The following is a 27742-nucleotide window of genomic DNA, read 5'->3' on the forward strand; positions in this document are numbered from 1 at the left end:
AACTGTTTTATTGCTATTTTTATTTTTTTCTCTTTAAAATAAAAAAAATTTAAAAATAAAACTGTGGAATTGAAATAAATAAATAAATAAATAAACTATGTTTCCTCAACTATAAAATTGGGATAATAATCATTCTTACCTCACAGGATTGCTGTAATAATTAGGTAAGATAATACATGGATGTGCTTGGTACAGAGCCTACCACTTAGTAAATGTTCAATGTATGTCGGCTGTTTCACTGTTAGTAAGTGGCCTAGGCATTTATCTGAGTTACTGATGAGTGTGTGACCAAGAGAATGAAAATAACATGAGGAAAGGTCTCCCCCGCCAATGAATCACGGTATATTTTTCCTAAAGGGCTAGTAAGACATACTGTTCTTCCTTACTACGTGGAACTCATGCTCATTTTGCATTTCAGAATTTTCTGAAATGCCTTGAAGATTGTAAAACTGGGCCAAGAACCTCAATTTAGCTCTTCCAAACCTTACTGCAGCCTGAGAGTATGGTATGATCTATGTGTATTGCCACTCAGCTACACACACACACACACACACACACACACACACACTATAGAAAGTCACCCTGTCTTTTACAATTTACTATGTGACATTAGATGAGCTGTTCAACCCCTCTGGACCTCTGTTTCCTTGCCTCTATGTTGGATATAGTCATTGTATCCACCCTTGTAGGTTCATCCTGAGGATTAAGTGAGGCAGTCCAAGTAAAACACTTAGACAGGCACATGATAAGCTCTCAGTGAGTGTTAGCTGTTGTCTTTATGTCACTCTCTCCCATAATTCATTCTGCACTGAAAATGGTTATGTGTACAGCTCACAGGACCAGCCCAGAGGAATAGAATGAACACTGGGCTGGGAGTCATGAGACTGGGCAGCTACTCGAGGGACGTTGGTCGGGTGCCCTCCCCGCACACAGCTTTCGCCCTCTCTGAGTGAAGGGACTCGGGCTGGATGAATGGCCCCCGTCAGGTCCCTGCCACTTCTCCGGTTCTGTGATTCACGTACACGCCCATCCAACACATTCAAGTTCATCTCGGAGCTGAGGCCAGGCTTGTTGTCGCCAAAAGGCAGCGAGCGTATCGACACTGTCTGCATGGTTCCTTGAGCTAAGTGGCTTATCTAAAGACCGTTTAAGGAGAGTGAGCAATAACTTTTGGAAATGGCTTGCCATGCTTGGACGGTTGACTGAATTCAATTTAAAAGAACAGACAGTTTAATTTATTGAAATAACCAGAGCTTTATTCTCTGTAAGATACCAAATAATCACTTTGACTGAATGCTTTTCAGCCATTTGTTCTGGTGCCACCGGAACCCAACATTTTCCATTTTGTTGCCCGACTTGTATGAAGCCACAGAGCCTACACTCCCATCACTCTTTGCCTCATGAGGATGATTAATAGCCATTGACTTATAATTAATGACCCCCTCCTATTTTGCAGGTAGGTACTAATGACCACTATGTGAGATGAAAGATAATTATGGTGGCTTATCATTATAAGTACCTAGTTTTGAAGCCAAATCGCTCTTTGAAAATATAGTATCTATTTGGGGGGGGCTGAAATTCTCTATGTGTTCTCTGATTTTAATAAAAGATATCAGCTCCTCAGAGGCCAGGAAAATCCAGTTGTATGGACTCACTAACATAACCTCCAGCCACCGAGCTGCCCCTTTGCTTTGTAACAGCTTGTTTTGCTTGTTTTAAAGAATGTTTTAACAGTTGTTCTATTGTTAAAGTAACACTAGCTCCTGGGAACAATATGGTAGAAATACAAAAGAAGCCAAAGACTTTAGGCTTTTATTTAAGTAGCTGTAATTTTTTCTGGACAATAAAAGAAAATGGCTGTTAAGGTTTCTATCGAGCATCTGTAAGGCCTTAATGAAATGAGACTTTTTAAAATGTTAAAACAACAAAGCATTTTCTCTGGGCTTAGCAGTTCATTGCCCCTGTCCTCCCTCCTTCCCTCTGAATACAAGACAACTCTTGCCTTTCACAAGGGGCAGATTTTCCGGAAAGCCCGCACTCAAATCTGAAAGCTGGGGGTGGGGTGCAGGGGGAGGGAAGTGAGGAAGCTCTTTTTGCTATCTGTGTTCCTTGGCTAACTTACGTTACCCCTTTGGACTTTAGTTTCCTCATCTATAAAATGGGAATAAAATACAGCATTGAATTGTTATGTGGGTTACATGGGACAGTAAGTGCAAAGCGTTAAGGACACTGCGTGGCACACAGGAAGCACACAGGAAGTGGCTGTGGCTGTAGTGGTGGTGTGGTATGGTGTTCCTTGGTGGGCCTGGGGTGGCACACTCACGTTTATAAAGCTGACATTCAGTTCCTTGGCTGTGTACCCTCTCTGGAGGTTGCGCCGGGCATAAACATCATAGTCACGGACGATTCTGGTGATGATATCTGATGTTGAGATGCCTTCTGTTCTCTGCGTCGGAACAAACATTCCTATTCAAGCAGGAAAGAAAAGATAAAATTAAGATCACCTCGATGGACTCATTTCCTTTAATGGCCCTCCTCCCCAGGACCATGTTGGAGCTCTTGGGTGTGCCAGTGAGGCCTTTGGATCTGGTCCCAGCTGGCTCTTCCTGCCTCACTTCCATACACACACACACACACACACACACACACACACTCACACACACACCGTAAACAGTGTGCTCCCAGGATGCACCAAGCACCCTCCTGGCTACCTTCATACTGAGCTCTTCCTTGCTGCCTTGAATGCCCTTCCCTCCCAGTTCAACTACAGAGCTCCTCCTCGTCCTTATGGTCTGGCTTCATGCTTATGCCTTGGAAAGTCTCTCCTGACCTCGCCAGGCAGAATCCATAGCATTTTGGACCCAGATATGTTTTCTGTTAATAAAAGCACTCTTCATATCTGCCTGCACATAGAAACGAACATTTCAAATGCACGATTGTGCTGTAACCGCATTTGCATCTCCAGCGCCCAAACCCAGTGCCCCTGTGGATGGCACGGGGAAGGTGCACAGTAATAATGCAAATCCAGTGAGTAAGCGAACAAAGACTAATTGAGTCAATGAATTAGTCAGATCGTACATAGCACCTCCCCTTCTTCCCCACAGAAGTCTGTGTCACTTGAGACTGAGGGAAAAAAGAAAAATTATACTAGTTTTGCTATTGCAAATCCAAAGACAGGCTTGTGGGATGCTAGATGATATTATCTCCCTAAGAGCTGTCTACTCTGCATGGTAGTTTCACCACTCAAAGGCCCTTTCATCTGGAATATGTGGGACTGAGTAAAAATAAAGGTCAGAGGACATCAAGTTCTAATAGTTCTATTAGATGTTTTTAAACTCTTCAAAGATATGTTTGGGTTACCAAGCAATACAGGCTATAAAGACATTGCAAACGCTAGCAATGGCATGAATTGGACTTATGCTCAAAGTTCTGCTGTCAGCTCAAATGAATGTTGGCAACTGAGATCTTTTTTACTCTATATCATTACAACCAATTAGAGACATGTAGCAGGGTGTGATGGCCTGCACACACCTGTAATCCCTGCACTTTGGGAGACTGAGGCAAGAGGATCGCAAGTTCAAGACCAATCTAAGTAATTTAGTAAGTTAGTGACAACTTATGTTAAAATAGATTAGTGGCACCTTATCTCAAAATAGAAAAAAATTACAATTAAAAAAAGACTGGGGAAGTAGCTCAGTGCAAAGGCCCTGCGTTCAGTCCCCGGTACAACAAAAAGAAGAAAAGAAGACATTACATGTGGAACAGCATGACAGATTGCAGCTGGGGACAAGAGCACCAGCTTCTCAGTTCATAGATTTGGGCAAGCTGCTCCAACCCTCTGAAGGCAAGTTGTTTGCCCTTAGTCTCCCCAGCCAAGAAATGAGGTAGCTGGACAGCATCACCCGGGGCTCATCTATGCCGTTTCCTTCTTCTCCACTTCCATCTCCAATCATTTCTAATCCTCAATTTTCTTCTCAAATGATTCCCTAAGTTGCCCCCCTTTCTCCACCCTTCATCCTCAACCAGTCCAACACCATCTTGTTCAAAGATTACAGCAAGAGCCTCAAAACCAGTCTCCAGCAATGTGTTGTGTCCGTGGCGTGTGTGTGTGTGTGTGTGTGTGTGTGTGTGTGTGTGTGTGTGGCGGGGGTGCTGGGGATGGACCACAGGGGCTCACACACCCTAGCCAGTGGCTCTATCATCCCCTACATTACCAGCCCCAGCAAGGTCATTTTTGTCCACTGCAACCCATGTAACAAGATCCACAGAGGTCTTTCTAAATGCAGGTCAGCTGCCCTGTATTAACTTCTCCTGTCCTCTGGATTCAGAGTCAAAGCTGACCTGGGGCTGCACAAGCACTTTCCCGTAGTACTTCTTTCTCAGACCCTCTCCCCTTCACTCTCTAACCCCAGGCATCTGCACCACACAACTTCAAGCTTTGTTCTTGCTATACTCTGTGGAGTTAAGCAACAGACTGACCCTGTGTCAGCCCAGCCACCCTGTACTGCTTCAGGGTCCTGAAAGTGTTCACGGGAGGGGCTCTCCACTCTGTCACAAATACAACCTCCATCTGGTGAATATTTGGTCATCTACTGGGTTTCAGCTTTAATGTCACTTCCTCAAGGAAATGTCTCAGCCCCTGAACTGAGCCGTTGTGGTTGTTATTCCCTTCCGTGTGCCGCCGCCCTTTCCTTTCAGATACTGCAAGGCCTTCGGAGAGCAACTTGTTGAGTCACTGTCTTTTTTTTTGTCTTTTCCTCCGGTACCAGGAATTGAACTCACGACCTTGCGCTTGCCAGGGAGGCGCTTTGCCGCTGAGCTAAATCCCCAGCCCCGAGTCACTGTCTTGGAGCTGCTCCGCTCTTGCTTCTCTTCTGCGCTCCCAGGGACAAGCAGGCACTAGAGCAGTGTTTGTTAAATGAATGAATACTGACCTCTCAGGGCCCTCTCACATCCAGTTCTCTCTGGATTTTTCAGTTTTGCAGCCCAGCCAGGGTGCCCCTTTGCAGATGTCACTGCACATTCACAGCACGGGCAGCAGGGGTGCACTGCTGACGTCACAGACAGAGCAACCAGCCAGAAGGACAGTCGGGGTTTGCCACCAACTCTGAAATGTTCCTTAATTACCTTCTTGGAGGGTGGGATCAAACACAGAAAACTAAATAGAAGGCAGAGGGTGCAAACATCGAAACACGTGGATATAAATAGCACTGTGCTTCTAAGCTAGGGGGCCTGGGATGACATCTCTGTCTTGACGGGAGCAACAGGAAGTTTTCTGGTGAGAAATCCAGCCCATCTTTTAGCAGGCAGATATTTCACCCACACTCCTGCTGCTGGAACGTGAAGATAATTTTCTGGCTACTAACGGGCTTTAGAAAGGCATTTAGACATCGGCAACGTGAGCTCACCCTTTCTTTGAAGCCAGAGGGTGAGGTTCTGTGGTCCAGTAACTGAAAGTAGATTTGGGGGCGGGGAGAGATTCGCTTTGGCTGGTGGGGAGGTAGGTCTGTGAAAGAAGCCAAGCCCTCTGCTGACATAATGAGGCACCCGGCTTCCTCCAAATCCTAATTATTGCTCTGCTAAAAATATTCAGTAATGAGCATGATCAGAGAACCTTTTTTATCATGCTTTTCAGAATTGCGGCATTTGGTTATGGAGCTATTTTAAGAAGCAGCCAAGCACATGTTAATGAAGGAAACTTTCAACCGTAGTAGGCAATATTAGCATGATGATGAGTAATGTGGACCTTACAGTCTACTTAATTTTGGCTCCATCACTTCATCCAGCTTTGCTAGAGGATTTTGACATGTAGCTCTGACAAGCAGAGCAGTGTTGTAAAGCTTAATTCACGCCCTTCATGCCTTTGGCTTCACTTCAAGTGATTTCTGACTTTCAAAATAAACCACAGTTAGAGTACAAAAGCCAAATGTGGGTGCTGAGGGCATTTCTGGGCATATTTTTCCCACAGTGAACTCTGGCCTTCTCTACCTTGCCCTCAAATAGAACTTTACTGTTACTCTCTGCTGGCGAAGACTCAGCAGAGCAGATTAACGGGCCAGAAGGAAGAGTCCTTGGGCATATGAAAAGTCATACACAGTCTTAGGCCTGTGTCCCAGAGCAACTAAAATACCCACCTGGCTATTCCATTTGGAAAGGGAATTATGGTAGATTAAAGGTGGCCACAGTTTCCTTCCCCCTGACTTTGGGCTCGCTTGGTGACTCGCTTGTACTTAATAGAATGTGGCATGACACTGTGTGACTCCCAAGGCTAGATCACAAGAGGTCGTGTGGCTTCTGTCAAGACTGCTTCCTCTCTAGACAGTTCCTCTAAGCCACCATGCTGTGAGAAGCCCGAGCAACGTGAGGAGGCCACATGCAGGCAACCTAGTGACAGCCACAACGAGCCTGCTGACAGCTGGCATCCAGGGTCAGCCACGTAAGTGGGCAGTCCGGGAGCCCCAGCCCAGCTGAGCTTTCAGACCACTGCAGCCCCTGCCAACACCTGACAACTATTTGAGAAACTCCAGCAAGAAGCGTGCAGCCACATCCCCATTAAAATCCTGCCCTGCATAATCAGGAGCAAAATAAAGTCACTCTTTCAAATCACTTAATTTTGGGAGTCGTTGTGTTACATAATAGGGATGCTGGACTGCTAAAGTTAGAAAAATATTGGGCTTGTTCCTACATGGACACAACTGGAATTTGACATTTTACTCCATGAAATCAGGAAAGCAACCTATTCTTACCTCAGGGGAGGTGCTCGCCCAGAAGGAAAACTAGCACCTCGTTGTTCCTGCAGTACAAGGTCGCTGAGGAATGCTCACCCCAGGAATAGTGATTCAGTTAATGCTGGGGGTGACTTAGCTGGACCCCAAGCCCTGGTCTAGATCCCTGCTGCTCTGAATAAGGTCTATGGACCTGCAACCTGGGAGCTCATTAGAAATGGGAATCTCAGGCCACTCCAGACCTACTGAATCCAAAGCTGAGTTCTCGCGAGAGCCTGCAGATTGAAATTTGAAAAGCAGTGGTCTGTACCAGTGGCAATGTTAGGGAAAGAGCGGTTGGTTCTAGCTCCGATTTTACAGACTTAAAAAGGTGTTAATCACCCCATGCCATAACCCGCCTTGATGTGACTGTGCTTCAGCCGGTTTTCCCCCCTCTCCAGCACTGTTTTTCGACTTCTCAGCAGCCTTCTAGACCTAAAGCGTATGGGATTTCTTTTCTTGGAACTCCTCACAAAAAAGATCAGGACTTAAGAGTGTCAGGCCTCCCATTCTTTCCAAAGCTCCTGACCACTGAGGAAGCCCTTGCTGAAAGGATGGTAGAGACCTGACTACCGTCCCCATTGGGGGTGGCATGGAGCTTCCCTGGATGGCTCCAAAAAGTTGGGAAATGATCAAAACACCATCAGGATGGACGGGTACATCTTATGGAGCAGAATAATTTCCTGAATTTTTATCCAATGTCATTTTCATTTCTGGGATCATGTCTGTCTCGAGGCCTTGCTCCCACTGTCAGTAAGATCTCCATTTCAAAGGAAGGTAGATGGAGCTCAGAATGCAGGAGACCTCGCTCAGTCTTTGACTTCTAAAACAGGCTCCTTTTAAAACTCATTGGAAAAAGGAATTAATAAAAGCAAGTACAGCTTAGTGGAAGAGCACTTGCCTGGCATGTGCAAGGCCCTGGGCTTGATTCTCAGTGCAGGAAGGAGGGAGGAAAGGAGCACAGGGGGAAGGGAGGAAGGAAGAAACGAAGAGATTAAGATACAGAAAATACAGACAGAGGGGTGTCCATGAGAGAACACATAGAGAAGGCAGCCATCTGCAAGTTAAAGAGAGATGTGAGCCTAAACCTGTTTACACTTTTGGACTTCTAACCTCCAGAATTGTAAGGAAATAAATTTGTTTTTTTAAGGCAAAAAAAGCAAGTACAAAAAGGGTATTCTAAGTGCCTGGAGGGTCCCTTGAATTATCAAGAACCAGAAGCTGAGCAGACCAGGGTACAGAATGAGGCATAAAATTAACAAAGCACGGTTTTGTTCCTTCTGTGATTTTAGGCTGACGAGCTCTCTAAAATCAGCCTCAGGCCTGCGTTCGAGTACATTGGTGTCCAGGTTAATTCCTGTATAAATACCTAAATGGCATCTGTGCCATGACTGAGCCTTGGCATATGTAAGAGAAGCTTTGTAGAAGCTGCTTGTGAGATACCTGAAATTCATATATATATATGGAGAGAAAGAGAAGAGAGAGAGGGAGACAGAGAGGGAGACAGAGCACCAAAATGTATATATCAGGAGCCAGGTGTGGTGGCTCACACATATAATCCCAGCACCCAGGAGGCTGATGCAGGAGGATTGCTGTGAGTTCAAGGCCAGCCTGCAACTACATAGTGTGAGACCTTATCTCAAAAAAAAGTATACATCAGGAAAAGAAAAATTCATATAAATATATTAATACTAAATTTATTCAGACATCATGAAGTGAATACAAATTACCTTTGGCTTCTACAATTACAAGAGGTGTCAAAGTGGTGGCCATGAGCTTCCAGACGTTTATTAGTACAGCGAACTGCTGAAGGGTATATACATTTTTTGACAGAATATATACTGCAGTCTTAGAGCAGATGTCTTCTTGTACCTCATTATTTGGGGTGGTGGACAAGTGAACACAGGCGCTACCTCACCTGCTTCCTTTATGTGCTTGTAAACATCATCAGAGCCGGCAGAAGAGTAGGGAATGTCATCATGAGCCACAAAGTCAATCTGTTGGAGAGAAGAGTGACGTCACCACTAGGATGGATATACTTATCTGCATATTTAAAGGGGACTCACCAGTCCCTTCACCAGACCCCCAAATGCCTTTGTGAAACAAGGCACCTATATGTTACATTTACAGTGCGGATCTGAATCTTTGAAGAAAGGTATTTCCAACTATCTCTATTTCCATGAGGTGATGGTAGCTGAGAAAAATGAATGTTTGGTTCCTTTCCTTTGGTGGTCTCTCTGCTACCTCCAACAGTAGCTGTTCTTGACCTTCTGCGCTTCTGCCTATAAACTTGCTGCTTCAGAAAACTCATTCATTTCTCAGATTTTAAGCACCCCTGCCATGATGAACAACCCAAATTTCCATCTCCTCACCCACTGATGGCAGTAGGCCTTTGCACTTTGGTCATATTATATATTGAGGAAATGAATTTTTCTCTTTTCTTATTTGAACCTCATAACCTTGTCGGGTGGGTGGGGACATAGCGCTACGCCAGTTAGGACATAGGGTACTGGCACTAGAGAACTTGTTCCATGGGCCCAATGTCACACAGCTTGTTAGTGGCTTTTGAAAATGGGGTGGGCAGGAAGGAACTAGGGAAGGCTTTTATGACAGCCACTATGGCCCTCTTTTTGCTGTCACTTTAAAAATCAACCTGTCCTGAATTTAATTCATTTTCCTGAAAACTAGTGGCCCTTTCCAGGGGTCCCTCCATTTGCTCAGCCGACCTAGACCAAAAAGTTGGAGCTGACATTGGGGGCTGGATAATTCTTTGGTGTCTGTGGCTGTCTCCATGTTCCATAGTTCCAGGTTCCACTGGGGTGTGTGTGTACGCATGCACATGTGCCCAAACACATGTATGCATATACATGTGCGTGGGCCCCTCACTTCCTCTCCATTGCTGCTATACTAAATCCAGGGATCTGTCACCTGGATTACTGACACCAACTTGTCCTCACCATAGGCTCCACGCTCTCCAAGCCATCCTGCTGTCACATGCGCTGTCCTCCTTAAACAGCTCCCTTCTGGCCCTCCTCACACCTGATGACCTCATCCCCATCTCCTGTTGCATCCACTAAACTCTCCTTGCACAGCTTTCACAGCCTTTTATAATGAAACTTTCTCTCACCTTGAGAGGTGGTGTAGAGTAGGAGTTGAATTTGCCAGGGTATGATTCACGCCCTACCGCTTATTAGCTGTAACTCATAAGTTGGTGGGAAAGATTCAGTCTAGATTTCTCCACTTCAGTGCTAGTGACATTGGGGGCTGGACAATTTTTTGGTGTCTGTGGCTGTCCTATGTATTGTAGGATGCTCAGCAGCATCCCATATCTTTATCCACTAGATGCCAGTAGCACCCTCTAGCTATGACAACAAAAATGTCTCCAGACATTGTCAAATATCCCTTCGGGGCAAACTCACTGGATTAAATGATGCAATTATGTACCAGTGCTTGAAAGTAATAACTGGTATATAGTAAGTATTCAGTAAATATGGTCATTATTGCTTTTATTAATTCTGCACTCTGTACTCAAGCTTAGTTCCTCCTCTCCCTCTCCAATGTACAATAACAACAACGACATCGTAGGGGAGCCATGAGATTGAATTCAACTTGTAATAATAGCAAAAGCCTTAGCACGGTGCTAGGCCCATGGTAAATACTCAATAAATGGCAGCCATCATTACCATCACCAGTATCCCCTATAACGCCTATCACATGTTGAATATACAATAGATGCCTAGTAAAAATGTGTTAGTGATTAATGAAAGTAAATCATATTGTAGTTTTTTCCTTTTCTTTTTATTCTCACTAGGAAATTGTCTCTCTGCTATTACCCATGCACATTTATCAGTGTTCTCTATTCTCTTCTGCAATGTGAATTTAAAAATAGAAAAGAAAATTCTTAGAACAGCTTAATCTTATTTTTTTGTACTGCTTGTAAAAGGAAAGAATAGCTCCTAATGTGAGGCTGGCAGGAAGATACAAAGCACATAATTTGATGCAGATCAAAAGAGTTTTTCATGTTTTCAACTAATAAAAATCTTATGTCAGTAGGAATCTCAGGGTCACAAAATTAGAAATATGAAGATTTTCCTTAAAGGCTGGCCTTGACCTTCTGGGTAAGATGTGTACATATTTGTTCCATGCAAAAGGAGGCCCGTGAATCTGTAAGCACCAGAAACGATGGTGGTAATGGCAATGGTGGTGACATTGTTGGAGCTCTTGCCATGTATGGGCCAGCCAGTTTTCCAAGTGCTTTACTTAGATTCTCTCATGAGATCCTCAAAATGGCTTCAAGCAGAAGATACCAATACCATCCCATTTTACAGATGAGGTTAAGTGAGTACTATATGGTTAAATATCTTGCTCCAGGTCCCAGTTAGAAGAAGAGAGAGACAGCAGGCGGACCTGGGTGGTCTAGGTCTAGCATCTATAGTCAAGGAAATGATAAGATAGAGGTTCCCAGGCTTGGACAGAAGAGAGGTGGTACATCAAGTTGACAGTAAATGACAGTTCCTGAAACCGGAAGGGTTTGGGATTTCTGCAGTTTCAGCTGCAGAGCCAGATTCCTAATCCTGCTACTTAGAGAACATGGGACAATAAGAAGTACCTTGTGTTTTTCCAGAAACTCTGGTGTCAGAGTCCACGGAGCATCTCTGATGACTTCATCCACATAGCGACAGTGTCTGAGAGCTTCATATCTCTCCGCTTCGTTCATCACGGTGAAACCTTTGAATTTGTGGGTGAGATCATCACTGCAAACTGAAATAGGTAAGTCTGTTAGACGCTGTCACCAGGCATCCTGGTGCAGACATGCCTTCTTCAGCAAGTCAAAAGCAGCAGAGCCTCACGAGGTACTTGGCGTAATTGAACTTGGGTTTTTAAAGGAACAAAGGATCAGGAGAGCAAGGCAAACTTCAATCCGGTAGGATTTCAGAATTTCATTTTAGTTCTAATTACAACTGCATTCTCTGCTGAGGCTTTTATTAAAATTATTCTCTGCACTACCTAATCTGACTTTCATATCTTCTTTTTTCTCCCTACCCCATCCTTTAGTGAAATTTACTAGTCAAAAATAAAATGACCAGATGAACAAAGAAAGGAGAGAGAAGAGGACTTACAGAACGTTTGACCAATCAAACGTATGTTCTTTCCTCTTACGTCAAACATCAAATGTATGTATAGGTCAAAACATCACATTGTGCCCCATGAGTGTATATAATTCTTTTGCTAGATGATTTATACTTAACCCTAGTCTCTCTCTCTCTCTCTCTCTCTCTCTCTCTCTCTCTCTCTCTCTCTCTCTCTCTCTCTCTCTCACACACACACACACACACACACACACACACTTCTCTTCCCTAGATTTAAGTCCAATCACTACACATAAGACCACACAGTCAAGAGGAGAAAGTTAAAAAATAGAAGGTCTGACCCAGCAGAGTTCACCCCTCCCATATTGCTTATCCTTTTCAGATCTCAGGTTCCTGACCACTCAAATGGGGATAGTTGTATCCTTCACTATCAGCCTTAGGAAAGACTTTTTTGCGAATTTACGTTAAAGTGCCTTGAAATAAACTGAACAAGAAATGATTCACTATCTTATCTTTTGATTGGCCAGTGTAGCTTCCCTGATGTTTCCTATATGACAGAAAGAAATGTCATTGTGGGTACAGTCCCCATTTACCAAGGTCCCGGTGACCATCTTTTTTTTTGTTGTTTTGTTTTTGTTTTTCTTCCAGTACCAAGAATCGAACTCACGACCTTGCGCTTGCCAGGCAGGTGCTTTGCCACTGAGCTAAATCCCCAGCCCCCCAGTGACCATCTTACTGCAGCTGGTCAACACTACCCTGACTGCTCCTTGAAATGAGAATACTTTTCTTTACAGTACTGTGTAAGCACAAGTCTCTAATTTTAAGTATATGAGATGTGGTTTACAAACAAAGCTATGGTTGTTTTCCTGGAGCAAAACCTTGTTCCACACTCAAAACCAAATCCAGCCATGGACTAAGCACAGCCAACAGCCACACTCAACATCCTTGGCAAGCCCTCTATTGTACCCTCTATATGTTGTTCATGCTCTCCATGTCCAAATCATCAGTAAAACTGCTGGCTCTGCCTTCAGAGGAGAAACAGAAGGCGCTGATCGAAGGGTACAAAGTTTTAGTGAGAGTGGAGGAATAAGTTTCGGTGCTCTAATGTAGTAGATGGTGACCACACTTGTTAATAATGTATTGTAACTTTTCAAGTTGCTAAAATAGATTTTTAACATTGTTACCACAAGAAATGACAAATTGGTGAAGTGGTAGATACATTAGTTAGCATGACTGAAACTTTCTATAATGTATGTATAGGTCAAAACATCACATTGTGCTCCATGAGTGTATATAATTTTTTGTGCATGATAGTCATGTGTCAACTAAGGACAGGGACCAATTCTGAAAAATGAATCACTAGTTGCTTTCATCACCATACGAGCAACATAGAGCACGCGTACACAAACCTAGCTAGTATAGGTCAGTCTCCCGAGGTGGCCTCTTGATTGAATCAAGAGACACAGTAAACACGAGATGAATGAAGCTGCTGTTGGCATAACCCAGCATACTAGTTACAGTAAATGTTTTTAATAAGTAGGACTATGCTCTAAATTAACAATGAAAAGTATAGTATCGTAAATAATAAACGGGTAACATAGTTGTTCTTACCATTCTCCAGTATCATGTGTTGTACATATTTGTATGTGTTATACTTTTACACAACTGCTAGCACAGCAGGTTTATTTACACCAGCACACTGCAGACGTGGGTGTGATGCCTTACGCTATCACATTACGCCAGCTGGAACATCAGCTCCACTATCATCTCATGATCACCGTTGTGCATCAGTGATGACTAAAACGTCACTATGTGGCACACGAGTGTAAAAATAACTGTATTTTTAAAGTACTGCACACCTGGGAGCTGTGTTCTTCTTACCATCTCTACTGCTCCCACCCCAGCCCCCTCAGCTCCCCTCCCTCCCCTGGATTACGCTTTCAGCCTTGCTCAGCCCCAGCAGCCTATCCTCACTGGCCGGAACGAGCCTGTTCAAACATGTCATGTAGTGTCCTTCCATCCCCCTCGGAGGGAAAGCCAAAGTCTTCCATGGCCTAAAGGGCCCTGTAAGCCCCACACCTCTGCCAACCACTCATTGCTTCTCTGACCCATCTCTGTTGAGTCCCAGCCTCCAGGCTCCTTGCTGTTTCCTGAAGCTACCAGAAGTCTCCTCCTCTGGATAGGGCTGTGCACCTCCTATTCCCCAAACTGGCAGCAGCTGCGCTCCGGGACTCCCTCCTCTCCTCCTTCAACTCTTCCTCTGCCAGCCTATTCCGAATTACAATCGAACTGCTTCCTGCCGCGGCACCCACAGTCACCACTGTCTCCTTTAATTTTATTGTTGCAGTCCCCTACTAAAATGTTACTGCTCTCAGGGCAGGGACTTTTAACTGTTTCACTTTCTGACGAACAGTATCTTGTTCCTAGCAGGCTCTTCACAAAGGTTAAGTGAATTAAGAATGCGTGGTGGTGTGCTCGCTTCCGCAGCACATATACTAAGAATGCCTGCTGCGTGTCAATGCTCAATAAGTGTTGATTATTATTTTAAATAAAAAATTATATTTATCTGTAGGTATATTTTAATAATATACATGCAAATAAGAGACTTATAAATTGATGTAAATAGATAGATATGCCTGCATATCTCTTCTAAATACTTGCTGAGACATTTCTTATTGCAGCAGTTTACATTATCAGAACAACATCAGCCACATAGCTGGCCCAAAAACTTTGATGACTTTGTGAATGATGAAGAAAACCGGGCTCTGCTTCTTGAGATTTTTTGATTTTGTAGCGGAGTCTGGGCAACACTGTATTCGACAAGCTTCAGGGATGATTCTGATGGCTATAACATGTGCAAACCTCAGATTACGGACAACTTGAGCAAAGAGACCTGCCTGTCTGACGCATCCATCATGCCCAGCGCGGGGCTGGGGAGGGCAGGCGGCGCAGCTGGAATGAGTGTGTATTGATTCACTGTTTCTATCTGCTTTTGATTCTATAAATAAGAATTATTTATGGGCCACACAATTTAAAAACTGACCTAGGACTTTGTAGATATTCTTTCGGGACTTTATTAAACTACTACATCAAGAGTCATATTGAGAAGAAATGGATTTCAGATCCATCAATTTTCTATTTCAAACAGCACAAAACTAGGCCAGGCTGTAACTTCTCCCTTTTGGAATCTGTACCTGAGCAATTTGCTCTAACTTCTACATGACTGAGATGATAGGCTCTTGATAGACCACAAAGAAAACAAACGTCCTGTTTATACCAACGCAGGGCTCTATTTTCATATCCTAGGAGTGACCTCAAGAAGCAGCTGAGTGCGCTGACCAGTTGTTGTCTAAACATTAATTACGCCCAAGCAGCACTGTTGTTCTTGAGTCTTGGCAAATGCATTCTGACAACCAGATGGAGAGCTCAGAGCAGTGGTATTCCAGTACCACCCCCCCAAAAAGTTGAGCCATCTGAGCAGAAAGTAATGCTCAGTAATCAATAATGTTAGCCATTTGTTAATAGTAGCAATAATATAGGATCATTTATGAAAATATCCCTTGGGTTTCGTGTTGGGCTTTTTCCTTGCCCCAACTCTGATCAGATGTTCAGAGCTCTTGGTGCAAATTCCCTCGCAAAACTGTGAAGTTCGAGTTGCTGGTAGACAGCCTGCCTTCTTGGCTGCTGTCTTCCCAAAGCCAGAACTTCTTGGGGGGTCTCCTGGAAGGAAGAAGACAACGAGAAAGAAGATTCCTCCAAACTGCAAGGACAAGGCCAAATGCCAGCGGATCTCACAAGCCACTGGGCTCAGGGAAGAGCCTCCAGAGGGATGAAGACGTGAGGCCCTAGGCTCTGGGGACAGACTGCAGGAGGCTCACCTGAAACTGGTACAGCAGATCGCGCTCTGCTAGTCACTGTATGGGCTTAGATGATGGGGCAGCGCAAAAATGTCACTCGGCCGAAGACATGTCTCTGTCTCTTGCAGGCGTTTTGGACACTTGTTTGACTCTAGGGAGGTGCCCGATAAAGACTGAGATTGTTTTCCTACCAGCCTTGCAAAATAAAATCTTAGAGGATTGTTTCATTGATTTTTGTTTTTTCGTTTTTTTGTGTGTGTGCTGTGAGGGTGGGACCCAGGGCTTCTTGCATGCTAGGCAAGCACTCTACACCCTCAACCATAGATAAATATTTCATCTCAATTAAAACACAGTAAGACATAAACCCGAGTTTGTGGAGAATGTTTACATCTACTATAGTAGCAGCAATAGTATGTTTATTACTCTTATTTTGTTCCCTTCCTATGAGGCATAAGGTGTTTTGTGACTATTACCCTTTTAAAATACTTTTTAGGGAAAAACACATTGCCATAAATTTTAGATTCCAGACTTTATTTATTTACTTGTTTACTTATTTGTGGTAGTGGGGACTAAAGCCAAGCCTTTGCACTGAGCTACATCCCCAGCCCTTTATTTTATATATATATATATATATATATATATATATATGTTTTAAATTTTGAAACAAGTTCCCATTAAGTTGCCCAGGCTGAGCTGAAATTTTGATCCTCCTGTCTTAGCCTTCCAGAATGCTTGGATTACAGGCATGCATGTGCCATCATGCCCAGTTTCTTGACTTCTTTTTAAATGACATGAACTTTTAAATTAAAATGAAGGAAAGAGTACTTAACACGTAGTCTCAGTTCACTAAAATAGCAGCAACAAGATAATGGTGCTTAGAAAACATTTCAAATCATTACGGGCTATATGCTTAAGACTTTATAAATGCAGGTATTATAATCATCATGCAGTCTGCTACTGCCTAAAAAAGTAGACAATATAGCACCTCCGGAGTACCTCCAGTAATCCAACTTTCTGGTCTTTGTGTGTGTGTGTGTGTGTGTGTGTGTGTGTGTGTGTTTCTAAGGACGGAACCCAGGGCCTCTTGCATATTAGCACAAGTGCTCTACCACTGAGCTACACGTCCAGCCTTTTTTATTTTTTTATTTTGAGACGGCATCTTGTTAAATTGCCCAGGCTGGCCTTGAACTTGGAATCCTCTTGCCTCCACCTCTGCTACAGGTGGAATTACAGGTGTGTACCGTAGTGCCCAACAGTTAAGGGCATTTTAATAAATTATTTCTGCTAAATATCAAGTATTTCCACCAAATACCTGCCCATGTACTTGCATAATGTGTGAAACGTGTGTTCCTCCCAGAGGAATTCCTACAGCAAACCTACCTGTAGATGTAAGGGGACTACAAATAACACTTACCATAAGCATTCTATTTGTTAACTTCATACATAATGTCAAGACCCAGTCTTTCAACCAACAGCACTGAATACCTATTCTTTAAAGGCTCCCTACCTTCCTTGGTATTGTGTTGTTTGCCATCCTCTGTGATATTCTGTAAAGATAATCTAAGACAAAGGTCTTCTCTGACTAGGGTACACATACCCCCATGGGCATGCAAAGACTTTTTAGGAGTTATACAAGCACAGAAAGTTTTAAAGGAATCAATGTTCAGACCCTCATATTCCAACGGTACCCTTCCCTAAAATAAATGAACTTGAGAAAGTCTCTATATCCAAAACCACGCTTACCCCACTTTTAAGAAGAAAGGCACCATCCAAACCTTGAGTACGTTGCATTTCCAGGGGTAGACGTGCCAAAGCATAATGGAAACCTCATGTAATGACTACTGAAAACACTACGAACCTACAAAACGTCCTGTCTTTCCCTGGCGTACGTGTATTTCTGTTACAGGTGAAGCCTGGTGTTAGAAACTAAAGCTGGTACAATGAAGAATAATACAAACTCTAGCCTAACAGCTCTGCCTCCTCTTCTTGCAACTATTATCCGAGTACACACGGATCTTGAGGGATAAGGCCCAGGAACTCAAGTGAAAGGAGCACTGGAAGGAAATATTGAATGCTAAAAATGGCTTTTTCATGTAGTTAAGGGTAAGCATTTTTTCAGCTATTCTCAACACTCATATTGAATCCTAAAAATGGCTTTTCTCTTGTAGTTAAGAGTAAGCATTTTTTCCAGCTATTCACTTCAAAATCACTTTAATAACCCAAAGCTGTATAGGCTGGTACTGCTGCTTCTCAGAAATGTAACTGGAATATTTTCTGGACTTATCAAATTTTTTAAGATACACTGGAAGAAGTGCCTGGGTAAAACATTTATATGATTTTTTTCAGATTTCGTATGCATTTTTAAAAAGGAAGTTAAAAACCTATTTTATAAACTCGCATTATAAAATACTCCACTTATAGATAATCCTTATCCCATTTCATCTTCTAAAATGTTGATGTTCTACTCCCTTATAACAAAAATAAAATTACTTATTTCAGAGCAATTACTTTCTAGTAGTATATGCCCCTTTCTATCTTTAAATACATAGGAAAAGTTTTATCATGATGTCTAATAAAGACAATTAAGTTATTTCTGATTTTTGTACTAAATATTATATAATTATTCCCCAGAGCCAAACACTAGACTGTGCTACACACATCCCAACACACACGAATATTTAGAGAAAGAATAACATATGTTTAAAAAATCATATTTATCTCTTGATAAATACCGTATGATTTAACCTATAAATTACATTGCATTACTATAAATTAAGTACAATGATTTATTGTCTTCTTTACAATTCATTATACTAGATCCACATTATTTTAATCTCGACTGATTCTATTTTATGTAATCCATTCTATAATTTATTTCTCAGTGGTTTTTGTAAAGCTGCTTCAAATACATTAATACATTTAAATTAAGAGTTTTTTTGGTTTCTAGGTTTTTAGTAGGCTTGATGATGAGGGATGGTTTTACAAATTAGATTAGAACATATTCTCTGTAAGCTAAAATTGCAGTACCAGTTTTTTTAAAGGGTTTAAGCAAATGATAAAATCATTTTTCCCAAAACTGTTAGATTGTCAGTGATGTAATCAAGTTGCCAATATTTCCACTTCCCCAATCCTTTTTTGTATTATCTGGTTGAATAAATTGCTCTCAAGTAAATGAGTAAGGCTTATAATTAAGAGTCATTTGATAAGTCTTGATATAGCCTTTTGTTATAATTCCCAGAAAAGAAGAAAGCGAATGATTCTAGTAGCTTGGCAACACATCCTTTTGTAAGCCAGGTCATTTCCTATCTATTGCACCAAATTTGAAGGAGGATCTCAACAAATTGTTACTTGATAAACCATTAAAATTAAACATTGATGGCAGTAGTACTAATAAATTATTTTTGTGATTTGGGACAAATAATTCAGAAAAAAGTCAAAGACTTGAGTGGTACCATTGTGATAAACGTACTTCCATCTATTCATTTATGTGAACAAAATACCTCAGCATTTATGGAAAATAGGAATAAAATTAATGTTAAGCTGTACTTCATTCCAGCCATTAAATTATATTCACCTACAGGCACATCAAATAAGGAGATCCCATGCATATTATTAAGAGATACAGTGCTGATCAAATTTATGTTTATTTTTAATAATTGTTTATTAAAATGTATAACATGGTTCTTTGGTTAGTCTGAACTTAGATATTTTTTTTTCCGGAGGAGTATGACATACCGATAACTGAAAGATTTGCAAACACAAATGCATCATGTTAGAAAAAATTATAGGTGAGAAAGAGAATGAAAATACAAGTAGCGGGTGAAAAGGGAAAATGTATAAAATATTTGAAAGTTAAAAAAGAGTTAGTTTGCCAGGCATGGTGGCACATGCTTGTAATCTCAGTGCTCTGGGAGGCTGAGGCAGGGAGTTGCAAATTCAAGTAATATGTGGTTAAGTTAGTTACTTAGCAAGACTCTGTCTCAAAATATAAATAAATAAATAAATAAATAAGGGCTGGGGGTGTAGTTCACTATAAATTCCCAGTACTGCAAAAAACAGAGTTTGTCATGAGAAACCATTATGAAGATATCAATATGTAATACAACAAGCATTGTTAATTTCCTACCACTTTGTTTGTAACTCTGTATTGTCTGTACTGTTCTTTTGTTATTTTGTAAAAGGTTGTCTGTCTGTTAATGTTTTCCTCCTTTTATTTTTAAAATAAAAAAAGAGTTTGTTATATATTTCATAAATGTATGATGATACAGTTCAAAGTGTTATGGTTTTTAGATGCTCCCAGGTACATTTAAGTAATTAGGTAACTACTTTGTTTTAAAATGTCAATACTGCACTTCTGGCTTCTGGTCTGCCAAGTAATGAGCTTAGACATCACTGTTCCTTTCCAACAAGAAGTAAAAAGGAGAACAGACTGAAAAATCAACAACTTTCAGAGTCAGAGAAATGAGGTCACAGGACAAACTGATGCCACCCAAATCAGAGAGTGAAACAAAGAAAATCACAACTTTCTGGAACAAAAATTCACAAGCAGAAAATTCTGAAGGGACTGGGGCCAGGCAGCAAAACAAACTGACAAACTGTGGCTCATTGTGGACAATATGGGATTTAAAACTCCACAGGTACTGAAAATCTTAACTATGACCTATACCAAAGCACCTCACCAAAATGCCTCAAAACCAAACACCGCAGAGGTCTCCCCCTGACCTGGGAGCCTAGGACCAGACTGCAGGTGGTGGGCTCACTTGACAAATGCTTCTCCACTGAGGCAGAGGCAAATGAGCAAGGACTGGTTTCTCTGCCTGCTTTGGGTCGCCTCAGCAGGACTTGCCCAGCAGCCATTGCCTTTCACCACTGAAAGAAAGAATTTCATGCAATGAATCCCCATGCTCATCACCCTTAGCAAAATCTGCAGGATGGTTTCTCTTCACGATCCACAAAGCTGTTTTAAATTTGCAGAAGATAATAAAATACTTTTTGAAAAGCAGATACACCATCTCTTACCAGCAGTTTTTTTTTTCCTTCCAATAAAGGTCTAAGGGTTGATGGGGACTAGTTCTTACAGTGCCATAAAAACTGATCACGGTGAATGCCAGGCGTGGTGGTGCACACCTGCAATCACAGCACTCAGGAGGCTAAGACAGAAAGATTGTCATGAGTTTGAGGCCAGCCTGGGCTAAATAGTGAGTTCAAAACCAGCGTGAACTACATAGCAAGACTCTGTCTAAAAAAAAACCCAAAAAACTGATCATGTTGAATAGATTCACTGCTACAGAAGCAAGATGCAGGTCTTCTGGTGAGGCACCTTACCTTTTACCCATACTGAAATAGGTAGGCCTCCTGGAGGAGGAAAATTTCAATCCACAGCCTTCTTTTTCCAGTAAGTTTCGGAAGTAAGTTGGTCCCTTCATCATGAAACAAGATCACCTGGCTATATAAATCTCCCCTTCTTTAACACACTGCACATAAATTCAATAAATTAGGGTTGTCTTAAACCACTACCATTAGCACAACACTGTCCTAAGTGCTACAGGTCACACAAAGGAAACAGACAATGTCTTAGTTACTTGCTCTTCCCTGAAACGAAATACCAACACCTGCAACTTAAAGGAGGGGAGATTTCTTTTAGCTCATGGTATCAGTCCCTGGTTGGCCAGCTCCAGAGCAGAAATGGTATGACAGAGGGGCATGGCAAACAAAAAGCTGCAAATGACGTGGTGACCAGGAAGCAGAAAAGGAAGGAGCCAGGGAAAGAGATACATCCTTCCAGGTCATGCTCCCAGCGACCTGCCTCCTCCGAGCAGGCCCTACCTAACAGCATGCTAGCTACAAACCCATTAGTGGAGCAATCCACCAACAAGTACACATGAGACTTTGGGGGGACATTCCAGATGCAAACTATAACAGATGATGGCCTTGTTATCCTAAACCTTTTCAGTTCTCCAAGGCTTGGAATCGGAACAACATAGCTTTTCTCTTGACTCTCTAGAAAATTTTAGAAACATCAATTACATCGTGTTGCAAATACCTGGAGAAAGGGCTTGATGGAAAGCATGAAGTAGTAGCTGTGGTGGTGGTACTAGTCTGTCTCCCTCTGAGGATCAGTGGTACATAATCTCATCATGCCATTTTTCCTATGATTTCTAAAACGGCGTTTTAAATTTCATGCAGTGAACAAGTAAGTCAATGTGGGCTGGGTTGAAAGCATTAACAATACAGGATCTTCCTTTGGGGACTCTGAAAGGACCTGTTTGAAAGAAGTGTATCATAAAGGAGTTTTCTGGACAAAGAGAAAATGTGCTTCTTACCTCCGACCAACAAGTAGCTGTTGGGAAACAGTGTTTTTGCCTGCATAAGCGCCCTCGCATGACCTGAATGGAAGAGGTCGAATATGCCATCTGCATACACTCTGACAGGCCTATCAACTGTGAAGAAAGAAACACTGTTAGCAACCTTGCAGTAAGGAATCACTGTTGCTTACCACTAGTACAGTGCCACAAGAGAGAGTACCCGGATGAGACACAATCTCTACGGACCATCAGTTTCATATTCGTGCATGAAATTGATTTTAAAAACAGGTTCTTCTAAAGACATCAAAGGAGAGCAAAACCAAAATTAAGATCAAACCAGAACACACGATATAGCCAAGAAGAAAGACAAAGAGCACTGCGGAGTTCTCTTGACCCAGAGTGGAATATAAATGCCTGAGAAGGCAGAGTCAGCCTGGCAGGAAGATCGAGGCTGGAGTAACTGAGGAGTCCCATGGAAAGGACACATGACTATGTCCCCGAGTCTGAGTCCAGCAGTGCTGGATGAAGACCCATGTCCTGTTCTCAAAGGCAGTGATGTGCTAGACTTGTTGATATCTCGGATAGTTACACACTTCTCTTCCCACCTCCAGCTTTCCTTGTCAGCCCGAAGCGAGCCACGGTAACAGTGTTTACACAACAGAAACTGACAAATGCTACAAGTCAGGGCTTGTTCTTGGAGGGCCAGTCGTCAAATATTTGCGAGCATGTCATTGCATAAGGTCACTCTGTAACTTCTTTGGTGTTATAAGAGTTGGGAGACATGCCCCAAAGAGAGAGGAATCCAAATATACACGTTGCATATAGGGGTAGTGCTCCTGGTTAGAGGTTAATAATCAACATTATAGTTCTTCGTAGTCTTATAGGACAGCATTGCTAAGCCAGGCCAAAGACCCATCGCCTTCAAGTCAGAAGGGAGAGTTTGTGGAACAAGGTCCCATCAATTTGGTGGCTGAAGCAACTCACAAACTGGGAGGAAGGAGGCTGGCACTCTACTGCAACCCCCCATCCTGATAGTCTGGAAGTTGTCTGTTACATTTGTTGGAATTTTCTATTTTTTTCTCAACTTTTACACCTTTTTCCACTCGCAACGAAGGAACTGGAAAGTGAAAATCCAAGAAGAGGATGCAAAAATGAATGATGGGGTAAAAAAGTAGTTTCTCATATCAAAGAGCTCTTGTGCTAAGCACATCTGATACCCCTGCTCCATGACTGCGCCCAGCAGAGACACTTTATCCTGCCACTGAGAAGAAGGAAGGAGACCTCTGTGGTCACAAGAGTGTCCTTTAAAAAAGAAATGGAAGAAGATAGACACACCATGCCTGTAGTCCCAGCTACTCAAGAGGCTAAGGTAGGAGGATCGCTGGAGCCCAAGGATTTGGGACCAGCTTGGGTAACACAGTGAGACTCCATCTCAAAAAAAAAGAGAGAAAAAAGAAAGAAAGAAAGAAAGAGAGAAAGAAAGAAAGAAAGAAAGAAAGAAAGAAGAAAGAAGAAAGAAGAAAGAAGAAAGAAGAAAGAAGAAAGAAGAAAGAAGAAAGAAGAAAGAAGAAAGAAAGAAAGAAAGAAAGAAAGAAAGAAAGAAAAAGATTCCCCTATCTGCTCCTATTTTACTTTAACCGTGCACCTGTTTTTGCTTGTGTTGGTAGTACTGTGAATTGAACCTAGAGCCTTCGCACTGAAGTGTATCCCAAGCCTTTACTGAATTTTTATTTTGAGACATGGTCTCACTAAATTGCCTTGGCTAGGCTTGAACTTGCAACCATCCTGTCTCAGCCTTCTAGTGTTGGAATTACAAGAATGCACCACCATACTTGGCTAACCTTGTGCTTATTGGCCAACCTCTCCCTGTCCCTTCCCTTTCTACTCTCCTGAAGGTCTTATAACCACTATTCTACTCTTTAGTTATCTCCACTTGATTATTACCTGATGTAAACATGAATTAAAACATCACATTGAACTGGCCATGGTGGTGTGCACATGTAATCCCAGCACTCTGGGAAGCCAAGGCGGGAGGATCATATTCAAACCCAGCCTGAGCAACTTAGCAACCTAGGAGATGCCGTCTCAAAATTAAAAGGAAATAGGCTGGAGATGTAACTCAGCGTAAAGGCCCTGAGTTCAATCCTCAGTACCCTCCACAAAATCACACTGTATCTCTTAAGTTTGTACAATTATCACATGTCAATTAAAACATGGAAAAAGAGAATATGAGAGTGTTGGTTAAATTTGGCTAACTGAACACACATGCACACAGTTATTTCCACCTCATCCCAAACATCACAAAAATTACCCAAAAATAGTTTAAAAGATACAATTTTCCCCAAGGTTAAAAAAAATACAAGGAAGCCGGTGGCAATCGATGAGAGAGGTCAACATCTTGCAAAGTTAATTGTCAGGCATTGAATACTCAGGGGAATAAGAACTAGGGGTGATGTAGGAAGAGGAAGGGATTGCTGACTGTCTTTATAAACCCGAATCCTGTCTTTTAAAAATATAGGTTATATTGATGCTATAAAAATGAATTTTTACAAAAGAAAAAAATCAATGCAAACTTCTATTGAATGACCTTTAGGACTTTAGGATTTTAGGATTTTAATTCTGAATATTTCTTATCTGTAATGCAATTCAACTCCATTAATTTACAACATAAAGAAATACTACATTAATAGATTCAGATGGGCACAATAATTCTAATAAATTAAATTTCTCTAATAAAAAAATCTGGAGACTTTAAGTCAGATTAGGAGCTGCAACTATTTTCAATTATACACTATGTGGAACAAACAGACTTGCCTTCACAGGATTATACTGTATTCTGAATAAGGCACAGTAAACAGAAAATGCTTTGAAATAACAAACTGTCTAATGAGGGATCCTCGATTTCAATGCTTTTATTCAATTTGAATTCAATTGAGGAAAATTTGTTTTAAGATATAAACCCCATGGGAAAGCAGATGGTAGTTTTGTAGAACTTTTTGTTAATGATTCAGAGGTGATCGGGATAAATGAATTCAGAAAGCAAGAGGAAAGAAAAGTAAAGACAGATGACATAATTACTGAGAAAAAGGCTATTTAGTGAATTTAAAGAGTATTTGCAGAGTTGATTTTGCAGTGAGTTCATTTTTCTAAATTGTAGTGTGTCAGCAATTTCCAGACTTGGGAAACTCTACAGGATCAAAAACCAAAAAGAGGAACCTGGCCCCTTCTTTAACAAATTCACTTCAAGAAAAAAAGCAGAGAGAAAGAGAGACAGAGAGAGAGAAAGAGAGAGAGAGCGAGAGAGAGAGGAGGAGAGAGGAGGGAGGAGGCAGGAAGAAGAGAGAACCTGCACAATAAAAGAAAATCAAAGTTATACCAATTTATTGTTACCTATTCATCTATCTTGTTCACACTCCTTTCACCCTTCAGCTCAAAGCCTGGGCATGCTTTCACTGCCCTTTGTGATGGACAAAGCAAGGCTTTGAGGTTGAATTCCAGCTCTACCCAGTCAGTTAGGACATGTGACAAGTTACTTTTTGGTTCTCTAAGTCTCACTTGCCTCTTCTGTAGAAATGATACAGTAATACCCATCTCACATGGTCTTTGCAAGGTTAGGTGAGACAGCGTACGGAGCATCACATCAAGTGGATACGTAGTAAGTGCAACCTCCTTTCTCTTTCCCCAGAAAAAAACTATTTTTCTACCTGAACTTGAAGCTTTAGGTCAATTCTGTTTTCTTTGTAACCACCTTGATATGGTTTGGATCTTAAGTGTCCCCGCAAAAGCTTAAAGGCTTGGTCACAAGCTAATGGCCCTTTTGGGAGGAAGTGGAAACTTGAAGAGGTAGGACCTAGTTGGAGAAAGTCCAGTCATTGGAGGAATGCCCTTGAAAGAGATTATTGGGACCCACCTCTTCTTGCTTTTTCTCACTTCCGGACACCATAACGTGAGCAGCTTTGTGTTTTCCACAATTTTGGAAAAGATGGCCGTGGTCATGTTTGTCATTCAATGCAGAGTTCACAAATGAAAACAAAATTTTGCCAAATGTTTTTTTTTTTGTTAGCCAAATTGTTTGCAAATAAAAGCATTTGTGAACTGAGGTACCACTGTATTTTGTGACAGTGACAGAAAGCTAACACACACCTGGACTTTCATTTAGCATCCCTTGGATTTATTGTGGGTCAGTATTTCTCAGTGTATGGCCACCAACTTCAGAAACATCCAGGTTGTTTGTTAAAAGTGCAGGTGCCCAGGCCCCATCCCTGATTTGAGGATATGGTGAGCAAAGCAGGGAATCTACTTCTTTTTTGGTTTTCCTTTGTTTTGTTTTTTGTTTGTTTGTTTTTTCTTTCTGTCTTTCTGAGACAGAGTTTCACTATGTAGCTCAGGCTGGCCTCAAACACAACAATCCTCTTGCCTCAGTCTCCCAAGTGCTAGGATTACAGGTGTGTGCCAACATGCCCGGCCTGGAATCTACTTCTTTAACAAGCTTACCAGGTGACTTTTTACACACTAAAGTCTAGGGACAACTGTTCTGAGCTATTTTGCCAAGTTTTTTGTCTCCTGTCTCAAAAGAAGTTCATGAAAAGTTTACTAACTTTCCTACCCCCTCCTCACTTCACTCTCCTCAAAGTTTTTTCTTTCTTTCTTTCTCCCTTCCCCCAATACTGAGGATTGAGCCCAAGACCTTTGGGCCTTTGCACTGAGCTATGTCCTCAAGCCTTGGTTTTTGTTCTTTTGGTTTTGGCTTTATTTTGTTTTGCTTTCAAGACAGGGTTCTGCTAAGTCAACAAGTTGCCCTGGCTTGGCTTGATCTCATGCACAATTGTCCTGCCTCAGCCTCCCAGAGTGCTGGAATTACAGGTGTGCAGTGCTATGTCCAATTTGATATCTATTCTTAAAGAGAAGCAGAGTGTCAAACACAGGAGGTCAAGCTCTGCACAGATTTGAGCTCAAATCCCAGCTTTACCACTTGACAGTGGTTCTCTACATGTGATCTGTAGAGCAGCAAATCACCTGAGGAAGTTGGGGCGGGGGATATTTGTTTGTTGTGGTACTGATGATTGAACCTCAGTTGAACAGGGGCTTGCGCATGCTAAACAATTGCTATACCACATCACTAAGCTTTTCCTTTTTTTTTTATTTTGGGGCTCACTAAATTGCTTAGGCTGGCCTTGAACTTATAAGCCTCCTGCCTCTCAAGAAGCTGGGATTACGGGTATGTACCACCATGCCCTACTTTTGCCTGGAGACTTGTTAGCCATACACCTTCTTGGACTCCATCCCACTTGAATGGAATCAGCCTTCTGTGACTTAACAAGTCTGCTAGGGGATTCTGATACATGCTGTAATGTGGGAACCACTGCCACTTACTAGCTGAATGACCTTGTGCAGGTTCAAAGTTCTCTGAGCCTGCATTTCCTTCTCTATGAAATACGAAATATTCTAAACATAACGAGTTGTGACAGAGAAGTGATACAATACATATAAAGACCTTAGTACATAGTAAGCACTTCATACTTATCCATTATTATTATTAAGCATATTGCCCTTTCCTCCCATGGAGCCTTTTAAGCTCAGGTCTTTTTTTGCAATGGTAAGTGGGAACCATGCAGTTGTATCATCAAAAATGACTCAGAGCTTACCTCCTCAATTAGTCCTATTTTTTACTTCCTCCCAGTCAACTGGAGCGACACTCATTTACTCCCACACTCTCTATCTCTGTG

General features: G+C 41.9%; 1 protein-coding gene across 7 annotated transcripts in view; it reads right to left on the bottom strand.

Moving 5' to 3' along the window:
* Pcyt1b (phosphate cytidylyltransferase 1, choline, beta) overlaps window positions 1-27742 on the bottom strand; it is a 93894-nt gene that overhangs the window by 23213 nt on the left and 42939 nt on the right. For 4 of the 7 annotated variants that reach the window (XM_005407850.2, XM_005407852.2, XM_005407849.2 and 1 more), the window contains exons 3-6: window positions 22035-22151; window positions 11374-11525; window positions 8683-8761; window positions 2324-2466 (exon numbers count right to left, since the gene is read on the bottom strand). In XM_005407850.2, coding sequence (XP_005407907.1) covers window positions 2324-2466; window positions 8683-8761; window positions 11374-11525; window positions 22035-22151 — 491 coding nt within the window. The other 3 variants (XM_013506300.1, XM_005407851.2, XM_013506301.1) reach the window with 3 other exon arrangements.

This window comes from Chinchilla lanigera, unplaced genomic scaffold, assembly GCF_000276665.1.
Source record: "Chinchilla lanigera isolate Chin_1 unplaced genomic scaffold, ChiLan1.0 scaffold00108, whole genome shotgun sequence".
In the NCBI taxonomy this organism is placed as follows: domain Eukaryota; kingdom Metazoa; phylum Chordata; class Mammalia; order Rodentia; family Chinchillidae; genus Chinchilla; species Chinchilla lanigera.